The following is a 23,201-nucleotide window of genomic DNA, read 5'->3' on the forward strand; positions in this document are numbered from 1 at the left end:
TGCAATTTAGAAAGAATTTAATCTATTTGTACCTAGTATAGATCTTCCTAAAGGTACATCTAATTAAACTGCAACTTCATCTTTCTAAGAAATTATAGTTATTATATCTATGAAAAGAAGAAACACATGTAGTCCAGATAATTATTCCACTGGGTGGCATAAAATATGTATTGAATTCTTTGTCCCAATATCATTCCAGATTATCCTGATTAGTGCACACTTGATGACCTCATGGCAGCGCAACAGAAACACAATTAATGTTGCTAATTTCTGGGCAAGATCTGTTTAACTTGTGCATATTTTAATCTTGCATTTTATATTTTATATTTTATGTCATATGGTAGGCCTTGTTTTAATTGTGATGCTTCTGACACAGATAAACATTGCAGATCTATACAATAATGCTTTTTAAAACACTTTTTTCTCCTTCTCTGTGATTTATATAACTATGATTCCTATTATTTATTTATTTACTATTTATTATTTACTATTTATTTACTATTTATATAACTATGCCGCTGGGGGGGTGAAAGCCCTAATAAGCAGGCATATACATAGAATGAAGGCTACTGCTAAGCTTGTAAGCTGCCCTGAGTCTTCGGAGAAGGGCGGGATATAAATGGAATTAAAATAAAATAAATAAATAAAATGATTTGGAAGGCTGGTGACTATCCTGCTGACTTTGCAATTCCGCTGACTAATTTACTTGTTCTATTTTAATGCAAAACTACTGCTATGGACCCTGGCACATAGAATACAGATGGAATTCAAATAATGCATTTTGCACAATATCATTTTATACACAGTTGACAAAGTCTGTTATTAGATTACTAACTGATTTTTTTTTAAAAAAAAGACCCTAAAATCTGCTGCAGTAGTCTCACAGGATTTTTTTGAGATGGTGCAATGGGAATGACTAAAAAAATGGTTTTGGCTAACTTTCAATTATTAACTAGCAACTAATTTGGACACATTATTCAAAGACTGTCTGGAGAAAGCTGTAATGCTGGAAAAGGTGTAAGGAAAGGAAGGAAGAGGATGACCAGCACTAAGATAGTGGGCTTAGTGGCAATGACAGCAACATCGGAAAACCTGAAAGAACCAATTAGGAGTAGATTGTTGTGGAGAAAATCTGTGTGGTTGCTAGGGGTCAAAAATGACTTGATGGCACATAATCAATCAGTCAAATGGGAAAGTTTGGATTATGTGGTCACAAACTGTGGATCAATACGTGGTACACTGTTCTAGTTTGCTAAGGATATTTCAAATGGAAATCTTCATCTAGCAAAATGTCTTGCAGAACTTAACGAGAATGTCCTTTATCTCCTCTTGTTTTTCATTTGATATTGGAACAGTATTCTACAAATGAAACATATTGTAAAGAGGGTGGAGTTGAAACCAAACTGCTATAATGTGTTGATGATAGCTTCTCTATAATTACACCCTTTTATACTAAAATATATTGATAGCGTATTTGGTAATTTATCAAGTTATTCATTTAGTCGAAATGTTTTTTACTGACATCTGTAAAAATTGGGATTTCTCTTTTAACTAGGTGGCAATAATTCTTATAAGGGATTTTTTTTCTCAGTTAAAAAATCAACATAAATTGTTAAAAACCTTGTTGAGTTTATGAATGTGGGGAAGAACTACAATTCTGATCTTTATTCACCCAACAAATTAATATCCAAGGACAATTTCAGCTGAACATTGCAAATATTCTTCACTATTGCAAACATTGCAAATAATCTGTTTATTTATATATATTAAATCCATGTATTATAAAATAGTTTATTAAAACATTTCAATTTTATTAATTTTCCACATTTTTGAACTGCCCATCCCCCTCAAACATAAACAAATATATAAAAGCATCTTTCATCGAAATAGTAAAAAAAGAGAGAGATTCCAAGGTCTTACATCGCTTTGAATCCGATTCATATTTCTGGCCAGTTCTACATTCATGGCATCCGGCAGAAGGATATAATTATGGATGAGCTTTTTGTAATTGGTATTGGTGATATTGCCTTGTGCTTCTTTGGCAGCCACAATGCTGACCATATCGGCAGGCGTGTTGTATCTCGTTTTGCTGCCTTCATAGGCTTTCTTGTACTCGCGCTCTGACTGCATCTTGGCCACTTGCATGTAATGGACAAGCTTGGGGTCATCTTGGAGGCTGCGGAAGCCAACAAGCTTACCCTTGTCCTGTTCATAACCTAACTTATATTTGTACTGCAGAGAAAACAGAAAGTGAAATGTAAGCTCAGGAGGGCCAATACTGAATTGTAACTTTATCATACAGTAATAAAATGAAAATGGATATAGGTACAGATTGAACAGATTGTTAGACATGATAAAATTGGTTCCAATTTTTCTTCAGCAAGAAACAACAACAACAACAATATCGACTGTAAACTTACATCACTGGCGATTTCCCGAGAAGCTTTAGCAGCTTTAATAGAGATTGCATCAATTCTGAGATCATAGCCTTTCTTCTTAGCTTCTTCCAGAGAATGTTTGTATATTTTCTATGTGGAAAAAGAAAGTATTTAAAGAATACTCAGTTACAGAGACAGAAAATTGATGCTTTATAAGGTATGATTACAAGTGTAATTATTTCTTAGCATTCTGGAAAAAATAGGCAGATCCAGAAGAAAAAGTAAATTCGATTGAATAGAACTAAGACCCAAGCAAATTTAAATTAATGTAATGCAATGATTTTGCAGGTGAAAAGTTATTTATTCTTTGTTCTGAAAGCCATCCTGAATCTTTCAAAAAATATAAGTGGTCTTAAAATCTAAACTGCTACTTTATATGTTGGTCAATGCCAGATTACAAACCTACACCAGGGCACTTTTTGCAAACAAGCCACACAATCTGTACTTGGTGCCATGTCCCACCTCCCATATGATGCTGTGGACCTGGTTAATTAAGATATATAACTATTCTTAGCATCCAAAAAAGCAACAACAGCTTTACAGCAATTCTACTGGAGCTCTAGAGAGGCACTTTTACACTTTGTCAGAGCCTGAAAATTAATCTGCCAAAGGGATCCTGAAATTTTCTCTTCTTGTAGCTGAGATGCTAAGGTATCTGACCACAATTCCCCCTCCACTTCCCAGGCATTCCAGTGATGCAGATTTGCCATTTGCTTTAACAATCACATCACCAATAGTTTGTCTAGAAAGTCATTTTTTTTCTCTCTTTCTGCAAAAAGTAAAAACAGCAAAGGTAGAGTCTGAGTAAATCAGAGAAGGATGCAAAATTATTGCCAAAGATCTGCAGGGCACTATGGTGTCTGGGTAGAAAAAAGACCTATTTAATTATGCATATCTAGCAAAGGAACATTTCAGTAAATGAACACTGGCTTTGGAAAGCTTTCATAAGCATTTTTAATACAGTGCCAGGATAATTCTCAAGTTTCTATTCAATTTCTAGTGAAGAGTGGTTTTGATTTTTCTTCTTCTTTAAGTTGTTTTTTTTTCCTGTTCCTTCTTTGTTAACTCGGTGTAATGGTTTTCTTGATTTAATGCTGATCATTTGAGAATAATTACTGGGAAAACTTTTGTATGAAATAGTTACATGAACGAAGACTTCTGCTAATGAGAGCTTTCAATGAATAATACTACAGGATTTGACTCAAGAGCTAGCTTTTTCTGCTAGGGCTAGGCAATGTGTCTACTTTATCTTTTTTTTATTGAAAAGTTTTACAATACATTTTATCTTTAACAATCCCTCCCCCCTCCCTCCACCCAACCCTTCCTAACCCTCCCTAACCCTCCCCCCCTTCCCCCCTCCCCCCTTCCCAGAGCTAAATACAAGGTATAAAAGTAAAAACAATCATAAACAACCATATGTTAACAACAATAAACTATTAAGTCTATCGCTCTCTAGCTCATATGAAATGACTACAAGCAATACTAATATCACATTAAAAAAAACTTATACAAATGCTAAATGAAACTTTTTGGTCCCATATTTGTTCTGGATATAATCAATCCACTTTTTCCACTCCATAATATAACGTTGTTGCGAATGGTCTTTCAAATAAGCCGAAATCTTTGCCATTTCCGCCAGGTCAGAAACTTTTAGAGTCCATTCTTCTATAGTCGGCAGTTCCTCCTTCTTCCAATATTGACCTACTAAAAGTCTTGCTGCCATAATTAAGTTCAGCATCAACTTGGTGTCCACAACAGTAGTATCTGTAATTATGCCCAATAAGAACAATTGCGGACAAAACTTTATCCTTTGCTTAAATATCTTCTGCATATTCCACCAGATTTTAATCCAAAAAGCTTTAACCTTTTTACAGGTCCACCATATATGAAAATACGTTGCGTCTTCGCCACCACATCTCCAACATTTAGGTTGGTAGTTCGGATACATACTTGCAAGCTTTTTAGGATCTAAATGCCACCTATAAAACATTTTGTAAAAGTTCTCTCTTAAGTTTTGAGCTTGTGTAAATTTTACGTTCCTCACCCAGATCTTTTCCCAAGTGTCCATTGTGATAGCTTCTTGAATATTCTGAGCCCACTTTATCATACAATCTTTAACAAGTTCTGTTTCTGAGTCAATTTCTATCAATGCAAGATATATCCGTTTGATATGTGCTGGACCCTGATTTCTAATTTGCTTTACCAAATTTTCATCAGTCATTGAGAAACCAATTTTCTGGTCTTCTTTCCACCTGGCCCGTAATTGACCATATTGAAACCAAGTTTGAACAATCTTCTCATCTTGTAAAAGATTATACGGCTTCAAACACCATACGTTCCTCTCCAAACTTAAGATCTCCTTGTATGTAGTCACATCATGTTTAAAGCCAACATTTATGTTTTCTATTGCATGTTTTGGAATTGCCCACAAAGGTATCTTGTAGTTTAGCTTATGTCTATACTTTTTCCAAACTCTCAGCAATGCCTGTCTTAAAATATGCACTTTAAACACATTATCTACCTTCTTATCATACAATAAATATGCATGCCAGCCAAATAACAAGTCGTGGCCCTCAAGATTTAATAATCTCCCTTGTGTTAAATTAATCCAATCACTTATCGCTGACAACGCAGCAGCTTCATAATATAATTTAAAGTTGGGCATTTTAAGGCCACCTCTTTCACGTGTATCCTGCATAATTTTAAATTTAACTCGTGGCCTTTTCCCTGCCCATACAAATTTATCGATACCCTTTTGCCATTCCTCCAAATTTGAGTCTTTTTTAAGAATAGGTATCATTTGAAATAAAAATAGAAATTTAGGCAAAACATTCATTTTCACTGCTGCAATTCTTCCCAGTAGAGACAACTGCAATTTTTCCCAGCTCTCCAATTCTTTTTGAATTTTTCCCCATAACTTTTCATAATTGTTTTTATATAACTTTGCATTTGAGGGTGACAAATACACCCCCAAATATTTAACCCTTTTAACAATCTTAAATCCAGTTAACCCTTCTAGAAGGGCTTCTTGCGATACTGTCATATTTTTGGCTAATATTTTAGTTTTTTGTGTATTGACCTTAAATCCAGAAACCTTTCCATATTGCATTATCATCTCCATCAGATCCACAACAGAATTTTTTGGCTGGGTCACCGTAACAACCAGATCGTCTGCAAACGCCCTCAGTCTATAATCCTGATCTCTAATTTGAATTCCCTTAATTTTTCCCGAATTCCGTATTTTAATCAATAATATCTCCAATGTTAAGAGAAATAATAAAGGTGACAATGGACACCCTTGTCTTGTGCCCTTTTCAATATTACATACTTCAGTCAAACTATTATTTACTATTATTCGGGCTGTTTGTTTTTGATATATTGCCCTAATTGGTTGTAAGAATTTATCCCCAAAATTCATTTTATCTAAAACTTTCATCAAAAATTGCCAATCCAATTGATCAAAGGCGTTTTTGGCGTCTAAAAAGATCAGCGCCACAGGGATCTGGTTGTTCCTTTCCAAAAATTCCAACAAGTCTACTATATGCCTCACATTATTTTTCATTTGTCTACCACTGATAAACCCAGTTTGGTCCCCATGAATTATCTGTTGCAGAACCCTCATCAATCTGTTAGCTAAAACCTTAGCAAATATCTTGTAGTCCGTATTCAAAAGTGATATTGGTCTGTAATTTCTTACTTGAGTGACGTCCTGATCTTCCTTCGGAATCAAAAAAATAAAAGCAGTTCTCCAAGACGGAGGCACCCTTTCTCCCCTTTGAATTGTCTGAAACAATTCCCTTAGTGGCTTTATCATCTCCAGTTGTAGGTTTTTGTAGTACACCGCAGTCAGTCCATCCGTACCTGGCGCTTTATCCACCTTCAATTGTTTAATTGCTAAAAGAATTTCTTCTTCTGTTATCAGTTGATTAATCTCTTCATTTTGTTCTTGTGTAAGAACCGGAATATTGGCATTCCTCAAATATACATCAATATCTGTTTCATTAATCTTATCTTTAGCATATAATTTGGAATAAAAGTCCAAAAAGGCTTCCTTAATAAGGTCCTGTTGATACACAACCTTACCCTTATGTTCTATTTTATCTATATTAGAAGCCCTTTGCTTCTTCCTTAACCTATAAGCTAACCATCTGCCTGGTTTATTGGCATTGCAAAAAGTGTTGTGCCTAGCAAACTGTAAATTAGTTGCCACCTGATCAGCCATCAACTTATCAAATTGTCCTCTTAACAAATTAATAACCTCTTTGATCTTCACATCCGATGGATTCCGAATTAGGGCCTTTTCTTTTTCTCTAATTTCATTCTCCAATTCCTTCCTCCTAAATTCCAAGTTACGTCTGTATTTGTTATTCATATATATTAACACCCCTCTCATATAAGCTTTACTAGCATCCCAAACCATGTCCATAGAAGTGCCCTTATTCATGTTAGTTTCAAAAAAGTCCTTCATCTGTTTTTTACATTCTTCCACATTTCTCTGATTTCTAAACAAGTTCTCATTTAAGCGCCAAGAGCGCCTATCTCTATTATCCTTATCAATCTCTAACCAAACTGGACTATAGTCAGACATAGTTCTTGGACAAATCTTTATCTTTTTAATCCTGGAAAAAAAATCATTAGTCAGTAATATAAAATCAATCCTGGAAAAAGATTGATGCCTATCAGAAAAAAAGGTGTAATCCTTTTCTTGTAAATGTACTTCTCTCCAAATGTCTCGCAACTCCAAATCATCCTTCATTTCAAAAAAAGATTTAGGCAATCTAGCATGGCTTGGAATATGTCTAAAAGAGCCTCCTCTGCCTTGCAATCCACGAATTCACACGAAAGATTTTGTCTATATTTCCCTCAATTTCAGCTGCTGTCTGTCCCAGTACCACTTCCAAAGCCTCAGAGACTATCTGCTTTAAATCTTCTTTAGGATTCTCTTTTAAACCTCTGATTCTGATAGCAAACTCCATCTGCTGGTACCAGTGGCATAGTGTGGGGGGTGCAGGGGGGGCTGGCCGCACCGGGTGCAACATCTGGGGGGGTGCACTCGCACTCGCAGCTCTCTGCCCCTGCCTGGCTCACTCAATCTCTCTCACTGCAGTGCTGGCTGTGCGAATCCGATCCGAGCCGCTGGGTCGCCGCCCACTGTGGAGGGGGTGTGTGCCAGGCGTAATCTAGTGGAAGAGACTCGAGTGCTAAAATCCACGGGTTAGGGGGCGCAAATTACTTGCCTTGCCCCGGGTGCTGACAACCCACGCTACGCCACTGGCTGGTACTGGACCAGAGTCAAATCACCATCCATTTTATCCATCACATTTTCATTCTCTAACACTTTTGCTTCTAATCTGGAATTCTTTTGGCTAAGATCTTCCATTTTTTCATCCAAGCATTGAATACATGAAGCCACACCTTGAAGTGCAGGCAAGATGTCTGCCCTCATTGCTGTAAACTTCTCCAGCTTTTCCATCTTTTCATCTATAATATTCGCTATTTGTTGTGAGTGCTTTTCCAAAGCATCCTGTAAATCTTTAACCGTCAGTGCCGGAGCAGGTGCAGGAGGCAATAAGGCTTGCAGCGAGGACTGTTGCACCGGGGAAGCCCCCGCACTCCGGAGAACTTTAGAAGTTTTAGCCGCCATCTTCCCCCACTTTCACTTGCTACGCACTTTCACTTTTAAAGTCCATAAAATCCATTGAACTAGAGAACAAAAATCCACTTCACCTTGACCTCCTGTATCGCTCTGCCTGCCTCTTCACACTCCAAAGTCCTTCCTTCTGGCAGGGGTGGTTGCTAACGCTTAGTTCTGCTCCCAAAAGCACGGAGCAGAAACGCTGCGTAGCCCGGAGCAAACCCAGGCTTCGGGGGGGCTCAATCCTTCAGCCGCCTGAACTAAAAGCTCAGGCGGCCCCGGAGAGCTCAACCCCTACCTGGGGCCTCACCCCCTCATCTTCTCCCGAGGAGGGGGCTTCCGAACCGCTGAAACAGCTGATCGGCGCTGTTTTCAGCACTTCTACGAAGCCGCGGAGCGGACAGCCCAGAGATGGCTGTCTTCAGCGTCGCATCACCACCGGAAGTCTGTGTCTACTTTATCTTGTTTGACAAATAATGTAACCTGTAGTTTTGCTGATTCACTAATACTAGCAATAAGCAAACTATAGCTCTTAATCAACCTTCATACTTACATCACTGATGTTATAAGCATTGACTTTTGCCAAAAGAATCTCAGGAATATCTGCCGTAATGTGAGTCTGTGTCTTTTCTGCTTCCCAGTCCTTTTTGTAAAGGTGCTAAAATAGAATAAAGGGAGCATGTATCACTGAAAAATAACTTTGAAATAAACCTCAAAAAAACCCCACACACAGTTAAAAAATACACACCATAATTAAACCAGTATAATTAAATTTAATTTTATATCAATCCTTTGATGACTGGAAAATATCTCATCAGTCCATTTCACCTAGATAATTGAATTATTTGGTTAATTTGACTGAACCATTCTTAATCAGTCCAGTACAGTATGAACCAAGTGTGAATTTTACCTCATGTAGAATTATTCAAACAAGAATATTCACGTGCTGATGACACTTTGCTAGTACAGGTAGTCCTCAACTTATGAACACAATTGAGTCCAACATTTCTGTTGCTAAGTGAGGCATTTGTTAAGTGAATTTTGCCCCATTTTATGACTTTTCTTGCCAGCGTTGTTAAGTGAATCATCATAGATGGTAAATTAGCAACATGATTGTTAAGTGAAATTGGTTTCCCCATTGACTTCGCTTGTTAGAAGGTTGCAAAAGGGGATCACATGGCCTCTTGGACACTGCAACCATCATAAATATGAGTCAGTTGCCAAGTGTCTGAATTTTGCTCACATGACCATGGGGACGCTGCAATGGTCATTAATGTGAAAAATGGTCCTAAGTCACTTTTTTCAGTGACATTGTAACTTTGAATGGTCACTAAAAGAACTGTTGTATGTCGAGGATTACCTGTACTAGCAAAATAGCGTAGTTAAATTTGTTTTGCTATACTAATTTTTTAGAAATAAAATCAAGCAGAAAGCTCCTCCAGTTCCTCTGGTAATTAATATTTGTTGCTTTTGTTCTGTGAAATCATGGAATAATTAGTCCAAATAATAAAGACTCTTAGACCCCAAAGTAAATCTCTTTTGAAAAGAGTTATTTTGAAAAGAGAGTTGTGTCATGAGATTGTAAAAGAGCTCATGTGCATTTGCATGTTGATCATACAATAATATAAAAGAAAATTTACCCCTTTCATTGGGAGAAAAACAAACATGTAACTATCACCCTAAATTGTACAACCAAGAGCAGCATTTGCATCTTTTAAAAGCCAGTCACCTCATAGCAGTTAGAAAATATTAGCAAATAGAAATCTATTCACCACTTCATACCTACATATACAGTACTAGTAAATAATACTGCTTACATCTCAGAGAGATAAAACTGATGACACTTGTTAACCTAGAAATATCATACAATCTATAATCAAACCTATGAACTAGAAATACACCGATATAAATCACCAATGTATATACTGTAACTATTGGAAAGTTGCCTCCTGAATTAATTGTCCTCAACTTTCTTAATACTGTAGAAGAAACAATATACATTTCTTAAGAGCTAGAGTCTGTCCTGCACATGAATATCCACTGAATCAACAAACAAGGTAATGTCTGCCTAATCTACTATATTCTCACAGACTTGTTCAATGGCTCTGGGCATACACATCCCATTTTAGTTATTTGATTTCGTTTTTGTGATGAAATGTATGTACTGATGCAGATAATTAGGTGATTGTAAGCCACCCAAATCCTAGTAAGTAAATAAATAAATAATCCTTGGCTTACATCATCCATAATTTTCGCATTACTTGTTGCTAGGACCATTGGCATAGAATCCATTAGAATAGAATATTTCAATTTGTCTGGATGTTGTCTGTACTTCTTCTCACTGACAATGTCCATGGCTTTCCTATTCTTTTCAGCTTCTAGAGATCCTAGTGGTATCCATCCAATCCCTTTCATGAATTCATCATAGTCTGCTTTGTACTGATTCTGGAAAACAAAATGAAAGAAAAGTTTATACCAAATGTTTGGAAAAACAACTTTCTATATTTTTTTAAAAAAAGATTAATCTTTTAAACATAGTTTGGTCTGCAGCCTGGATTACAAATGACATTAGAAAAGATCAAACACACAAATGAAAAATATACATATCATAGTTGTGATACTGTATTGTTTCATCATTGGGAAACTGAGCACAAGGCACATTAATTTGAGTGTGTCTGTATATTACTTTATCCTGTGATTTTGCATGCTATGTACATTACAGTTTTATTATTAGTTATTGGTTTGGTAGACCAAATTTGTTGTAGGAATTTAAAGTAACATATGCAGGACTCCCTCTTCAAATTTTTCTCCTTAGCAATGCTGTGAGAGAAAACTGGCATTTACCGTCGACTCACCAGCTGAATTTGGGACAGTCCCATAAATTTGCCCAATGAGCTAGAGATAGATGATGGCTTAGGCTATGCTGTTAACTATGACTACCACTCTGTATCCTAATATTTAATATAAAGAGCTGCTCCATAAGATGGCCCATAGGTTAATTTAATAATGTTGTTTTTTATAGTGCCAGTCTACTTCCCAGTAAACCCTCTTCAAATCTACTCTACATTTGCAGAGGGAAGAAGAGCTTTGGGCCTTTCCATCATGTAAATGGAAGTTTGATAGCACCATACTGTATATTTACTATGTCCTGCTTCTTCAGTGGAAAAACTGAGTTCCATTTGCAGTGGAAAAACTGTTCTGGTATATCTTCCTAGTGTTCTCTCCCAATTGCAAAGTAACAAATGCATACACCAGAGTTTAAAGACTTCAGTTATCTAACTTTGTCATTTGAGAAGTTATCAAAAAAATTTTCCTTACATTACTCTGGATCTGCATCATATTTTTGGCCAATTCAAGGTTCATAGAATCGGGCAAAGCACTGTAAGAGTGGATAATATTCCGGTAATTGGTATCAGTTGCCACTTCCTGTGCCTTCTTGGCTGCCACAACACTGAACATGTCGACGGGAGTGTGGAAGTGGGTCTTTGATTTCTCGTAGTCCTTTTTATATTCACGCTCTGACTGCATCTTTGCAACTTCCATATAGTGCACAAGCTTAGGGTCATCTTTTAAGCTACGGAAGCCGATCTGCTTTCCTTTTGATTGCTCGAAGGCCAATTTGTATTTGTACTGTACTCCAGATAGAATAACAAAGCAACACACATACACACACATATACATATTTGAGAAGATATTTAGTTAAGTTATTCATTGACAGTGATTGATAAAGAATTCAATATGTGTTACTATATGGAGTATATAAAATATTAATATATGTAACATTTCCTGTCACCGAAACCTTCTGATTTTACAATTACAATTCAGCAGGAATTGCTTGGGCTTTTCTAAATATTTTTGGATCTGTAAAAATACCAGAATGTTACAGGCACAGAAATATTTGCTTTTTTCAACTTTTTTTCAAACGAAAAATCAACACCCAATCAGAATTTGCCTTCCTGGTAACAAATGAGCACAGATAGCCTAAGAGTGCTTGCCTGCATCCCACCCACCCCAGTTTTGCACAATGAACCATTGCCCTGTGTAAATAGAGTAAAAGATGAGAATTTTACAAGCTTGTGGTGGTGATTAATCATCACACAACTTATACAGCGACTCTCAACATCCAGCCACCATGCACATCTGGTGGACACCCAAATTAAATATAAGCAGATCTGCATCTCTGTCTGGCAATCACCTAGGCCACCATATGTTTGGTATAATATAGCATTAATTAATCTTTTAATAGAATTATATGATATTAAGCCCTTTCAAATCAGTAATATTGATTAGGCTAAATCTAACTCATGGGTTAGATTGTAGCCTAGTATTTGTGGGGAATGGAGTAATAAATGCTATCTTTATCCAGTAGTAAGACAGAAGTGTGTACCAATTATCTTTCAATATTTCCCTCTGGTAAATTCCCTGAAGATCATAAAAGGCTTGTTGACAAGGACAGAGTTAATGAAGCAATCAACAAAGAATTGTACTGGGATATAATTGTTTACTGGCAAGTATAGAAAGACACTTCCGAGAGAAAGAGAGAGAATAGATAATAGATGATAGATAAAACATACTAAATATATTCCTGCAGGATCATGTTTGAGCAGGTAACAAGCTATCCACAAAATCTATGAAGCCCTTAAAATTTTTAGGAAAGGAATTCCATAGATTTGCCTGAGCAAATTCATGTTTCAGGTATCACAAATCATTCAGCCTAATATGGTTGTGTATATGTACCATAGATATCAGGGAGTGAATGAAATGGTCAGACTAAGAATAAAAACAAGTTTTCCCATAATAGGGCAATATAAAAATTAAACATACATCACTTGCAATATCCCTGGAAGCTTTAGCTGCTTTTATGGACAGAGCATCTGATCGCAGATCATAGCCTTTTTTCTTCTCCTCATCCCAGCCAGACCTATATATTTTCTGTTCCAGAACAGGAGGAAATACAGGCAGATGTTTAGAACATTTTTAAAGGAAAAAATAGAACAATGGATATGTGCTCTCAGAATTAAGCCAAAAATATGACCCATGTTAATATACTGATATATAAGTCCAGTCCTCAACTTACATCACTCATGGTGATTTGGTTGGCTTTGGACAAGAGTATTTCTGGTGTGTCAGGCATTACGTGAATGTCAGTCTTATCTTTGTTCCATTTTTCTATATACAGCCTCTGCAGTTAAAATAAAAAATTCAAACAAATCACATTGTTGCATGTAACCAAGTTATTTGCTTGCACATTTTGTGCCACGAAGATACCCCCTGTCAGTAGGCAAAACAAAACTGAATCTCTAATGATAAACCTATTATCATTGCTTTCGCTTCCTAAACTAGAAATATGCAATATTTCCTTTTTTAAAAAAACACCTAAATATTAATTAAATGCTTAATTTCTTGATTTCACAAAGGGGCTATACAAACCCAAACTAACAGAATATAAATATTAGATTTTTATATATATAACTCATCCGTAACCCTAACCCTTTGCTGAATTTGTAAATAAATGTACTGTAATATGGACACTATTGCTATAGCAGATTGTATCCTTGTAACTTTACCACTTACTACAACAAATAGTCATGCCATTTTCTCCTATATGGTCATATTAATATATATTTATTTTAGTAATTTACCTACTCTATCTTAGAGCAGAGGTCCCCAACCTTTTGGGCACTGAAAGTGTGTGGTTTTTTAAGGTACCTGCATCCCACCAATGGGGCTTTGCTTGTCTGTGCAGATCAGTTGCTAGCATGCCATGGCCCAGTACTGGTCCACGGACTGGGTGTTGGGGACCCCTGTCTTAGAGGATCCAGTTTTTGTACAATTAATATGACAAGAGGTAAGAAGACTTTTTTCCCCCTTTCAATTGACTTTTTATTCTATTTATTCACTGCCAAGCTGCTAGAGGCAGGTCTGAGCTCAAAAGAAAACCCAGGACATAAGAACAAGTAATATTAGAAAGAAGCCATATCCAAAACAAGTTTGGCCACTACAGTAAATCAAGATATAGCCATATTTATAGAAAAATTTCTCAATGTAATTAATAGATTACACGGGCTCGTCTTTCAAGTAGTTGATTCTTAAAAGGTCACATTGATTCTTGTTTTGTGCACATTGACCCCTGGTTTGGATCAACACTCCTTTTATCCAGTTTATGATCATTCAGAAACCTCAAGAAAATTAAAACGCAAACTGCAAAGGCCATAATCATTCCCCATACAGGTAACGTCTGATTTAATTTAATATTTAGTCATCCTGGACAATTACCAGGGAAAGATCTCATTACCACACCTTGTCATAGCAAATTTATGAATATGCACTGGGTGAAGAACTACTTTCTTTTATTATTGGCTAATTATTCACTCAATAAGCCATGACAAACCTAATGAGCCGTTGAGGCAGTAGAATTTCCAATAAATGCTTTTTACTAAGAATGAAGCACATCTTTACTGGATCATTTGATTATAGCCTATGAAGCCTAAATCTGTCCCTGAAAAAATGATGTTCCTAGGAGATTTTGTTTTTCTTTACCTTATTCATGGTGTGGGCATTTTGTTTAGCCAACACCTGTTCCATGGCATCCATGTCAATGGTATACTTCAGTTTGTCTGGGTGCTGACGATATTTCTTTTCACTGAGAATATGACTGGCATTCTTTGCATTTTCCACCCCCAGAGATTGAATTGGCACCCAGCCTAATCCCTTCAGCCAGCTATTAAAGTCAGTTTTGTAAAGATTCTGGAGGGGAAAAAAGCAGGGAGAAGAATTAACTTGATATGAATTAAATTATCTTATTTTAGTGTTCATAACATCCCCAAATAATTGTAGTTGTAGCATGGCCTAAAGTGCAAGCTTCATGCTTCATTCCATCAAAATGGGCACTGAAATTGTATCTTTTGACCAAAACCACAGAGAAAATGTTCTCTCCGGTTAAAGGAGAACATTGCAAATTGATATATTCATTATTCTGAAAGCGAAGTCTATTCCCACTGTTTAGGACTTCTAAAAATTATTTCTAACATTTATTCCTGAACGTGTTAAAACATACGTAGTGTTTTGATCATTTTTTTATTGATCTTTTGCTAGTTTTTTTAAATGTAGGATTACTTCCTCTCCGTACAACATGAAAAGATCAAAGGATGATACACTGAGTGGTCAGGGGAACAAGACTGCTCAAAGTTTCTTCCCATTTCTTCCCATTTTACTGGCAGGAGAGCTTTCAGCAGAGTACCATTCCAGTGGAATCACAACAAAATGGGATACAACTATCTAAGTTTGTGTAAGAGAACTTGTGATAAACAGGAAGCAGGTGAAACCCATCACATTCATCCAATATTAAATGTCTCTGTAATTTATTCTCCAAAGCACCCGAAGGCAGGACAAGAAGCAACGGATGGAAACTAATCAAGGAGAGAAGCAACCTGGAACCAAGGAGGAATTTCCTGACAGAACAATTAATCAGTGGAACAATCTGCCTCCAGACATTGTGAATGCTCCAACAATGGAAGTTTTTAAGGTGAGACTGGACAGCCATTTGTCTGAAATGGTATAGGGTTTCCAGACTGAGCAGGGGTTTGGACTAGAACAGACATGTCAAACTCGCAATGTCATGTGCCATCACATGACATATTGGAACTATTTCCCCATTGCCAGCAATGGGGTGGGTGCGGTTTCCTCGTGATGTGTCTGGCCCGCAGGCTGACAGTTTGACACCCCTGGACTAGATGAACTCCAAAGTCCCTTCCAACTTTATTATTGTTGTTGTTGTTGTTGTTAAAACCCATTCGTCCCACAGTTAATTGTGGCCATATGATAAACTTTACACTTCCAGTAAATAGACTGGAACATGTCTGGAAATAAACACATACTTAGGTCAGGTTAATCAACTGTATCTAAATTGTATTAATTTTATTAAAAACGCTGTCCCGGTTTTTCCCCAGACATTAATTAGCCTCCATAATCTTAGGCACAATAATGTTAATAATTACGTACATCACTCTGAATCTGCATCCTGTTTCTTGACAATTCCATACTCATGGCATCAGGAAGAAGAGTGTAATGATGCAGATGTTGTTTGTAGTTTGTGTCAGTCACAACTTCTTGGGCTTTCTTAGCGGCCACTACACTGAAGAGGTCCAGAGGTAAGTTATATTTAGTCTTGCTGCTTTCATAGCCTTTCTTGTATTCCCGTTCTGATTGTAATTTTGCCACATTCATATAATGGACCAATTTAGGATCATCTTGCAGGCTAAGGAAGCCAATTTGCTTTCCTTTTTCTTTCTCATAGGATTCCTTGTATTTGTACTAAGGAAAATCAAAATGAAGAAGTTTAAGCCATTGCAAAATGTGTGCTATCAAGTTAACTTAAACTACCCTGCAATAGAGAGTATCTCAATGCTGTGTATTTATTCCTACCCTTGCTTTAATTATTTTCTGGCTATTACCTCTTTCCCATTGTTGTTGTTGTTGTTGCTGTTAAAAATGTCACAATTGCATTCAGTTATTCTGTACCAAACTAGAAAATTATATTCTCCTTTTTTTGCATCCTCTACCTGTACTTCTCCAAGACCTTTTCTTCCAAACCCTGCTGTTTAAAATTTTTGAAAGCCCCTTCAAAGATTTTATTAGGATCAACTTACATCACTGGCAATATGGCGTGAAGATTTCGCAGCAACAATAGGAATAGCATCTGCTTTCAGGTTATAGCCTTCAGCAAGCCGCCTCTTCCAGTCTGCTTTGTAGAAATTCTTAAAGAGAAGAAATCACTTTTCTTAAAGCCTCTAGTTAAGTTCTAGCAGTGAAGATCCATAAATATTCTTATATTAACATGAAAGGGTTTTTTAAGTTGAGAGTTACAGTTAGAATTATGATAACTTACATCTATTTTAATGAGCAAAACACTAGTCAGGTGGCTTAAAAAATTGAATGGAAAATCCAAGAATAAAATGAATTACCAATTTTGATTTTCTAAAGATGAAGGTCTTACATCAGTTTACGTATTCATTTAGGCATCAAAGAAATTGTCAAGTACTTACATCACTTATATTGTAGGCATTGACTTTTGCTTGAATAAATGCAGGTACATCTGGATCCAAATGATACTTGTGTTTCACTTTCTCACCTTCTACCTTATAGTTTATCTGAAAAAAAACACAATTTATGCAGCAGGTGCAAGTTTTAATTGAAAACTATGTTGCCCAAACTAGTATCTTCCAGGTGTATTTGGATTGTAACTCCCAGAATTCATAACCACTATGGTCTAATGCAATACAGTCGGGAAATTCTGGAAACCATAATCCCGACATATTTCAAAGGATTGAAAAGTCTCCTTTAGAATGGACATTTGTACCCAGATCACATAGGATAACAAATCCAATTTAGGGCTGTATAGTTGGGGATTTGCAAAACTCTTGAAAGTTACATGGAAGAGCCTCTACAGGAATTTCTTAGATAAAGCACAAAGCTTTGAACTATTTATGAATATTTTAGAATTCCACAGCACTTTTAAGACAATAACTTAAAAGAAGGAAATGACGTCCTTTGGATTGAACTTACATCACTCAGCTGTTTGGTATTCTGTTGAGCCAAAACCATCGGTATAGAATCCATCAAACTTGTAAACTTGAGTTTGTCTGGGTGCTGGCGATATTTAGATTCACACAATGCATCTCCAGCTTTTTTAACTTTTTCCATATCCAGGGAGCCCAAGGGACTCCATCCCACACCTCTTAACCAGTTGTTGTAGTCATCTTTGTAAGTAATCTGAGGAAAGTCAAAAGGAGACTCAAAGCTCTGGAAGTATGCAGAAAGCCTTTCAAAGGAACAAGAAGTACATTCAATAGTGTACCAAGATAAGCACTGGCACTCCAATGGGATGCACTTATATTGTCTAAGTTAAATGATTGAATATCCTTATTGTAACATAAGGTCTGCATAGGTAGGCAAAGTGATACACAAAATCTTTCATTTTCAGGCTATCTGACAATAGTATTTCCATAACTTTCTTCCAAGATGGGCTTCTTTTGTTTTTGTCACTCTACACAAATACTAGCTAGATACATAATCATAAAACAATATTATTCATTTTAGACTCAGACAAAAGCTCTTGTGAAACTGAGTAGTATTTTTCAGTCAACATTAGCACTCAGTTTAGCATTCCATTTATCTGTGAGTTTGGAAGGCAAATCTCTTGAGCACTAAAATACTGAAATGGAACTGGGTATACACATTCAAGCAAATCTATTGCAATAGGGGGCTGGACTAGAAGACCTCCAAGGTCGCTTCCAGCTCTATTCTATTCTACTCTATTCTATTCTATTCTATTCTATTCTATTCTATTCTATTCTATTCTATTCTATTCTATTCTATTCTATTCTATTCTACTCTACTCTACACTACTCTACACTACTCTACTCTACTCTACTCTACTCTACTCTACTATTCTATTCTATTCTATTCTATTCTATTCTATTCTATTCTATTCTATTCTATTCTATTCTACTCTACTCTACACTACTCTACTCTACTCTACTCTACTCTACTATTCTATTCTATTCTATTCTATTCTATTCTATTCTATTCTATTCTACTCTACTCTACTCTACTCTACTCTTCTCTTCTATTCCATCCTTTTCTACAATCAGACAGGAATTCAGCATCCCTTTTGAAAGAAAAAGGAGAACACAAAGTAAAATTCATGCAATCATTTCTCTGGCAATGCTCCAGGCAACAATTTATTTTTATATATAAATTCCAACTCAAACCCCAAAACTGTTTTCAGGCATGCTTTCCTGTGAAAATTGTTACATTGGCACAAAAAGTATTAATTAATTTGTGTATCAATTCCAACTTGGTCTTCATAGCAAAAGTTTGGGGGGGGAGTGGCAAGTGAAGCAAAAAAGAATATAAAGCTGACACTGGGAGTGAGATCTCATATACAGGATGATACTGGCACTAGTTTATTTTATTTGAAGCTTGGCCAGATAAGAAGTGTTCAAAGTGGAAATCCAATTCTTCATTCTGTCCATGGTCTGATGACCATACGGGTGCAGGAGATTGTAGATAGAGAGATAAGAACTGTTAACCTGTTTAGAATTAGCAGATTAGCAGATTAAAGAATTAACAGAGTTAATAATTGCTAATCTATTTGCTAATCTAATGTCACTTTCATCTTTTCAGGCGCACACATGCACACGTTCGTATACACACACACACACACACACACACACACACACACACACAAACAGACAGATAGACGGCATATGCTATGTCATTCTCCTCTTAAAGAAACATAACTAGCTGGATATTTGTCTTTTTTGTAAATTTCCTGCAATTAAATCTTGTTTCTGTTATAATTCTAAAGCTTGCTTCCCTGATTATTTGCAGGCATAGAATGCTTTAACTCCCAATAAAGAGCAGTTTACATGAATGATACTAACATTCTCAATTGCTATCGCCTTCCTCTTTAAATGAGGGTCCCAACCCAACTATTTTGTCAGTGTGACTTTAAGAAAAAAATAGCCATCTATCACACTGATTAAGTTATCTGAAAAAATTGGGGTGCATCATCAGTGCAGATAGATTTCCCTTGCAGAATTAAGCAGCAGTTCCCCTGGAAATTAGAGATAATTAAGAATTCAAGGAACTGTCATATTCCCACACCTCCCCTTCCTTCTTTGGTAGCACAAAAGGCCATTTTAATGACTTGAGCATCTTTAAAAGAATGATTCATCTAACCCTGTGATTAAAAAATAAATATTTTTAAAAATAATTTATTCTTAGAAACGATTCTAGGGGGAAAAAATATCATTGCTTGCTAGGTAAACTACACCATGTTGTCTCTAGGCAGTTGTGACCTTTTGAATATTGCCCTACTTACATCACTCTGAATTTTCATCCTGTTCTTGGCCAGCTCCACATTCATAGCATCTGGCAGGTAGGTATAGCGATGAATCAGATTTTTGTAGTTGACATTGGAGGCTACATCCTGAGCCTGCTTGGCAGCTTGGATACTGACCATCTCCACTGGTGTGTGATAGCATGTCTTGCTTTTCTCATAATCCTTCTTGTACTCACGCTCAGACTGCATCTTGGCCACATTCATAGAATGGACAAGCATAGGAGCGTCTTGCAAGTTTCGGAAACCGACCTGTTTTCCTTTAGTCTTTTGATAAGCTTCTTTGTATTTGTACTAAAGTTCCAGTCAGAGAGACAAAGAGAGAGAGAGAGAGAGAGAGAGAGAGAGAGAGAGTAGTTTGGACTGGATAGTGAGACTTGGTATACAACCAGCTAAGAAAAATGTCTGGACTAATTGACAATTCAGTATTTATTTTTTTATACTAGTAATGAAGAAAAATAATTTTAGGCAAATCATTGAAATGGACATGATAGGATTCCTTCAAAAATAAACACTCCTGTGGTAGAAAAAGTGAAATTATTCCTGTACAGGTATTGCTGGATTATAACCATGCATTACTGCTAGTCCTTCAGGCTGGACTAAGAAGCTGAAAATCATAAATTTCTGGAAGTTACTGTTATAAGTCTGTGCAAAAGAATACATACAAGTGACCAAACTGCTGGAATTGGGATAAGATATAAGGCATACTATTCAGTTCTGTCTATGCTGTGCAATAACCTGCTCCCATTTATCCCCCATAATTTTTTATCTCTTGGACAAGCAACCAATCATTTCCACTAGAAGAAACAATGACAGGTTCACACCTGTCTTCAATAGTGAAGAAGGAGATAAAAGCAATAGAGTGAGACTGGCAAGAAATTCTTTGATGGCTTTGCCAACAAAAACCTTTAGCCCTAAGTACAGAATGAACTAATACAGATAAAGCAATGTGTAAGAAAATATTTTTATAATCATTTACATAGCAAGCTAAGAGCAACTTTCATCATGCTGATAGTATATACAGAGAAGTTAGTAAGGAAAGGTTACTTACATCACTAGCAATGTTTCTTGAGGCCTTGGCTTGAGTAATTGGAATAGAATCAACCAGTACATTAGGTCCTTTGGCTATGAGGTCCTGATAGGCATATTTATAATAATTCTGAAAAAAGAGCATCCTACTGATTTAACAAGTCATTTTATGTCATTGCTGTTGATTAACATAGAATCCAGTAGTCCATACAATGCATTTATCTGGACTTTCTGATCTTCAGTTAGCTTTTTCTGGATTATGCTTGATCTATTGGTTTCAAACTATGGCTAGTCATGTCAGCAGATATCACAATCTATTGATATGACAGTCAATGTTTGATCTCTCCATTTCTTGTTCCCCTTCTCCAAATAGGAAAAAAGAAAATTACTTATGTCACGCACAGCACCAAGTAATAAACAATAATATCATCATATACCAATTTATATTGTGTATTTGATTTTCAAAATATCAGAATAATATTTATTATAACACTCTGCATTATTTACCATAGTATAAATTACGCACAGTCTTTGAATAGCCACTTACATCACTGATATTAGCTGCGTTATATTTGGCCTGGATAAACTGAGGGGCATCTGCAGGCAAATTATATGTATGCTTCATTTCTTCCCCGGAGGATTTGTATAATCTCTGAAAATCAAGGAAAGAAGACAATAATATATTCTGATGTTCCTTAATTCAACAGTTGAATTTATGTATTACTTTAGTGCATAAGACTGCAGCCTATGTAGCCTTGAATCAATTAACAATTATAATTATAACACTTATAATTAATCAGACAACAGCTTCCCGATCATTGTGAAACCCACAAGATCCTGAATAAGTTCATTAGCACAGCAAAGATATTCAGAAAACTAGATGTAAGAAAACTACATTTTTAAAGAGGAAACACTTAACTTCCTTTAGTCTCAAACAAATGGCTCTGTCTATTACTATTATAAACTACAATCTTAGCCTCAAGCACTTGTATATATGTCTGTGGAGATTATCAGTCATCCAAGAAAGACATAGTTATCTCAAAGGTGCCTTTTATTTATTTTATTTATTTATTTATTTTTATTTTATTATATTTGTATACCGCCCTTCTCCCGAAGGACTCAGGGCGGTGAACAGGGCATATATAAAAATACAGAATACAAAAATTAAAAAGAATTAAATAGTAGCCCAGCTAAAATAATCAATAATAATATAAAAATCCCCATTAAAACCCCAACACATCCCCCATCAGGGCAGGCCGGCTTGCTCAAATAGATGGGTCTTCAGACCGCGTCGGAAGGAGCGAAGGTCAGGTGCCATCCGGAGCTCGACCGGCAACTGATTCCATAAAGCCGGAGCACCCACAGAGAAGGCCCTCCCCCTGGGGGCCACCAGCCGACATTCTCTGACCGGAGGCACCCTGAGGAGGCCCTCTCTTTTCATGTGACAACGGGAATTTCTTGTTTTTCTTTGAAGATGTTTCACTTCTTATCCAAAAAGCTTCTTCAGCTCTGACTGGATATGAGGGAATGGTAGGATCTATACCAGACATGTCAAACTCGCAACATCACGTGATATCGTGCAACGTATCAAAGCCTTTGTGCCGTTGCCGGCAATGGCGTGGGTGTGGCTTCCAGATGACGTGTCCAGCCCACAGGCCGGCAGTTTGACACCCCTGATTTATACTCCTTACAGACATCTGGTCATTTGCATTCTTTTAGACAGTCATTGATGCCACCTGGAGGCTTATCTGTGTCCTCAGGGTCACCTGAGTGGTACAAATGGGTGTGGAGCCTTCTTGGAACTGCTGAAAGGACTGTGTTGCAGACTGAAGATAGATGATGTTGTGTCCCTCCCCCTCCGTTCAATTTTGACATAAATGACCTCTTTGACCCCTCTTTCAAACTAACGGTCCTTGCTGTCCAAAATGTGGACTTTGCTGTCTTCGAAAGAGTGGCCTTTGTCTTTTAAATGCATATGGACTGCTGGATCAGCCTAATCTCCAGGGGAACAATTTACCATCAATAATATCCTGAACTTTGTTTTAGTATATTTAATATTTTTTTCCAGTAGATTCCATTTGATATTACAATCCTTTGGTGGTCAAAGTAACTTGGCTGGGTTTTTTTGTCATGCAAAAGGAGGAATGCACAGACTTTGGGGTCTGACTTCGTGATGTGAAGGTAGTTTTTGAAA

The 23,201-nt window shown here is 36.5% G+C and overlaps 1 protein-coding gene across 1 annotated transcript in view; it reads right to left on the reverse strand.

Moving 5' to 3' along the window:
- The window catches only part of NEB (nebulin), a 196,352-nt gene that overhangs the window by 148,865 nt on the left and 24,286 nt on the right, over nucleotides 1-23,201 (reverse strand). The window contains exons 28-42 of the mRNA XM_083350431.1: nucleotides 21,555-21,659; nucleotides 21,030-21,137; nucleotides 19,961-20,272; nucleotides 17,638-17,844; nucleotides 17,118-17,222; nucleotides 16,722-16,829; nucleotides 16,075-16,386; nucleotides 14,614-14,820; nucleotides 13,151-13,255; nucleotides 12,898-13,005; nucleotides 11,392-11,703; nucleotides 10,312-10,518; nucleotides 8,627-8,731; nucleotides 2,421-2,528; nucleotides 1,921-2,232 (exon numbers count right to left, since the gene is read on the reverse strand). Of these exons, the coding sequence (XP_083206557.1) occupies nucleotides 1,921-2,232; nucleotides 2,421-2,528; nucleotides 8,627-8,731; nucleotides 10,312-10,518; nucleotides 11,392-11,703; nucleotides 12,898-13,005; nucleotides 13,151-13,255; nucleotides 14,614-14,820; nucleotides 16,075-16,386; nucleotides 16,722-16,829; nucleotides 17,118-17,222; nucleotides 17,638-17,844; nucleotides 19,961-20,272; nucleotides 21,030-21,137; nucleotides 21,555-21,659 (2,721 nt within the window). The remainder of the gene's footprint in view (nucleotides 1-1,920; nucleotides 2,233-2,420; nucleotides 2,529-8,626; nucleotides 8,732-10,311; nucleotides 10,519-11,391; nucleotides 11,704-12,897; nucleotides 13,006-13,150; nucleotides 13,256-14,613; nucleotides 14,821-16,074; nucleotides 16,387-16,721; nucleotides 16,830-17,117; nucleotides 17,223-17,637; nucleotides 17,845-19,960; nucleotides 20,273-21,029; nucleotides 21,138-21,554; nucleotides 21,660-23,201) is intronic.

Source organism: Vipera ursinii (assembly GCF_947247035.1).
Source record: "Vipera ursinii genome assembly, chromosome: 1".
NCBI classification, from domain to species: domain Eukaryota; kingdom Metazoa; phylum Chordata; class Lepidosauria; order Squamata; family Viperidae; genus Vipera; species Vipera ursinii.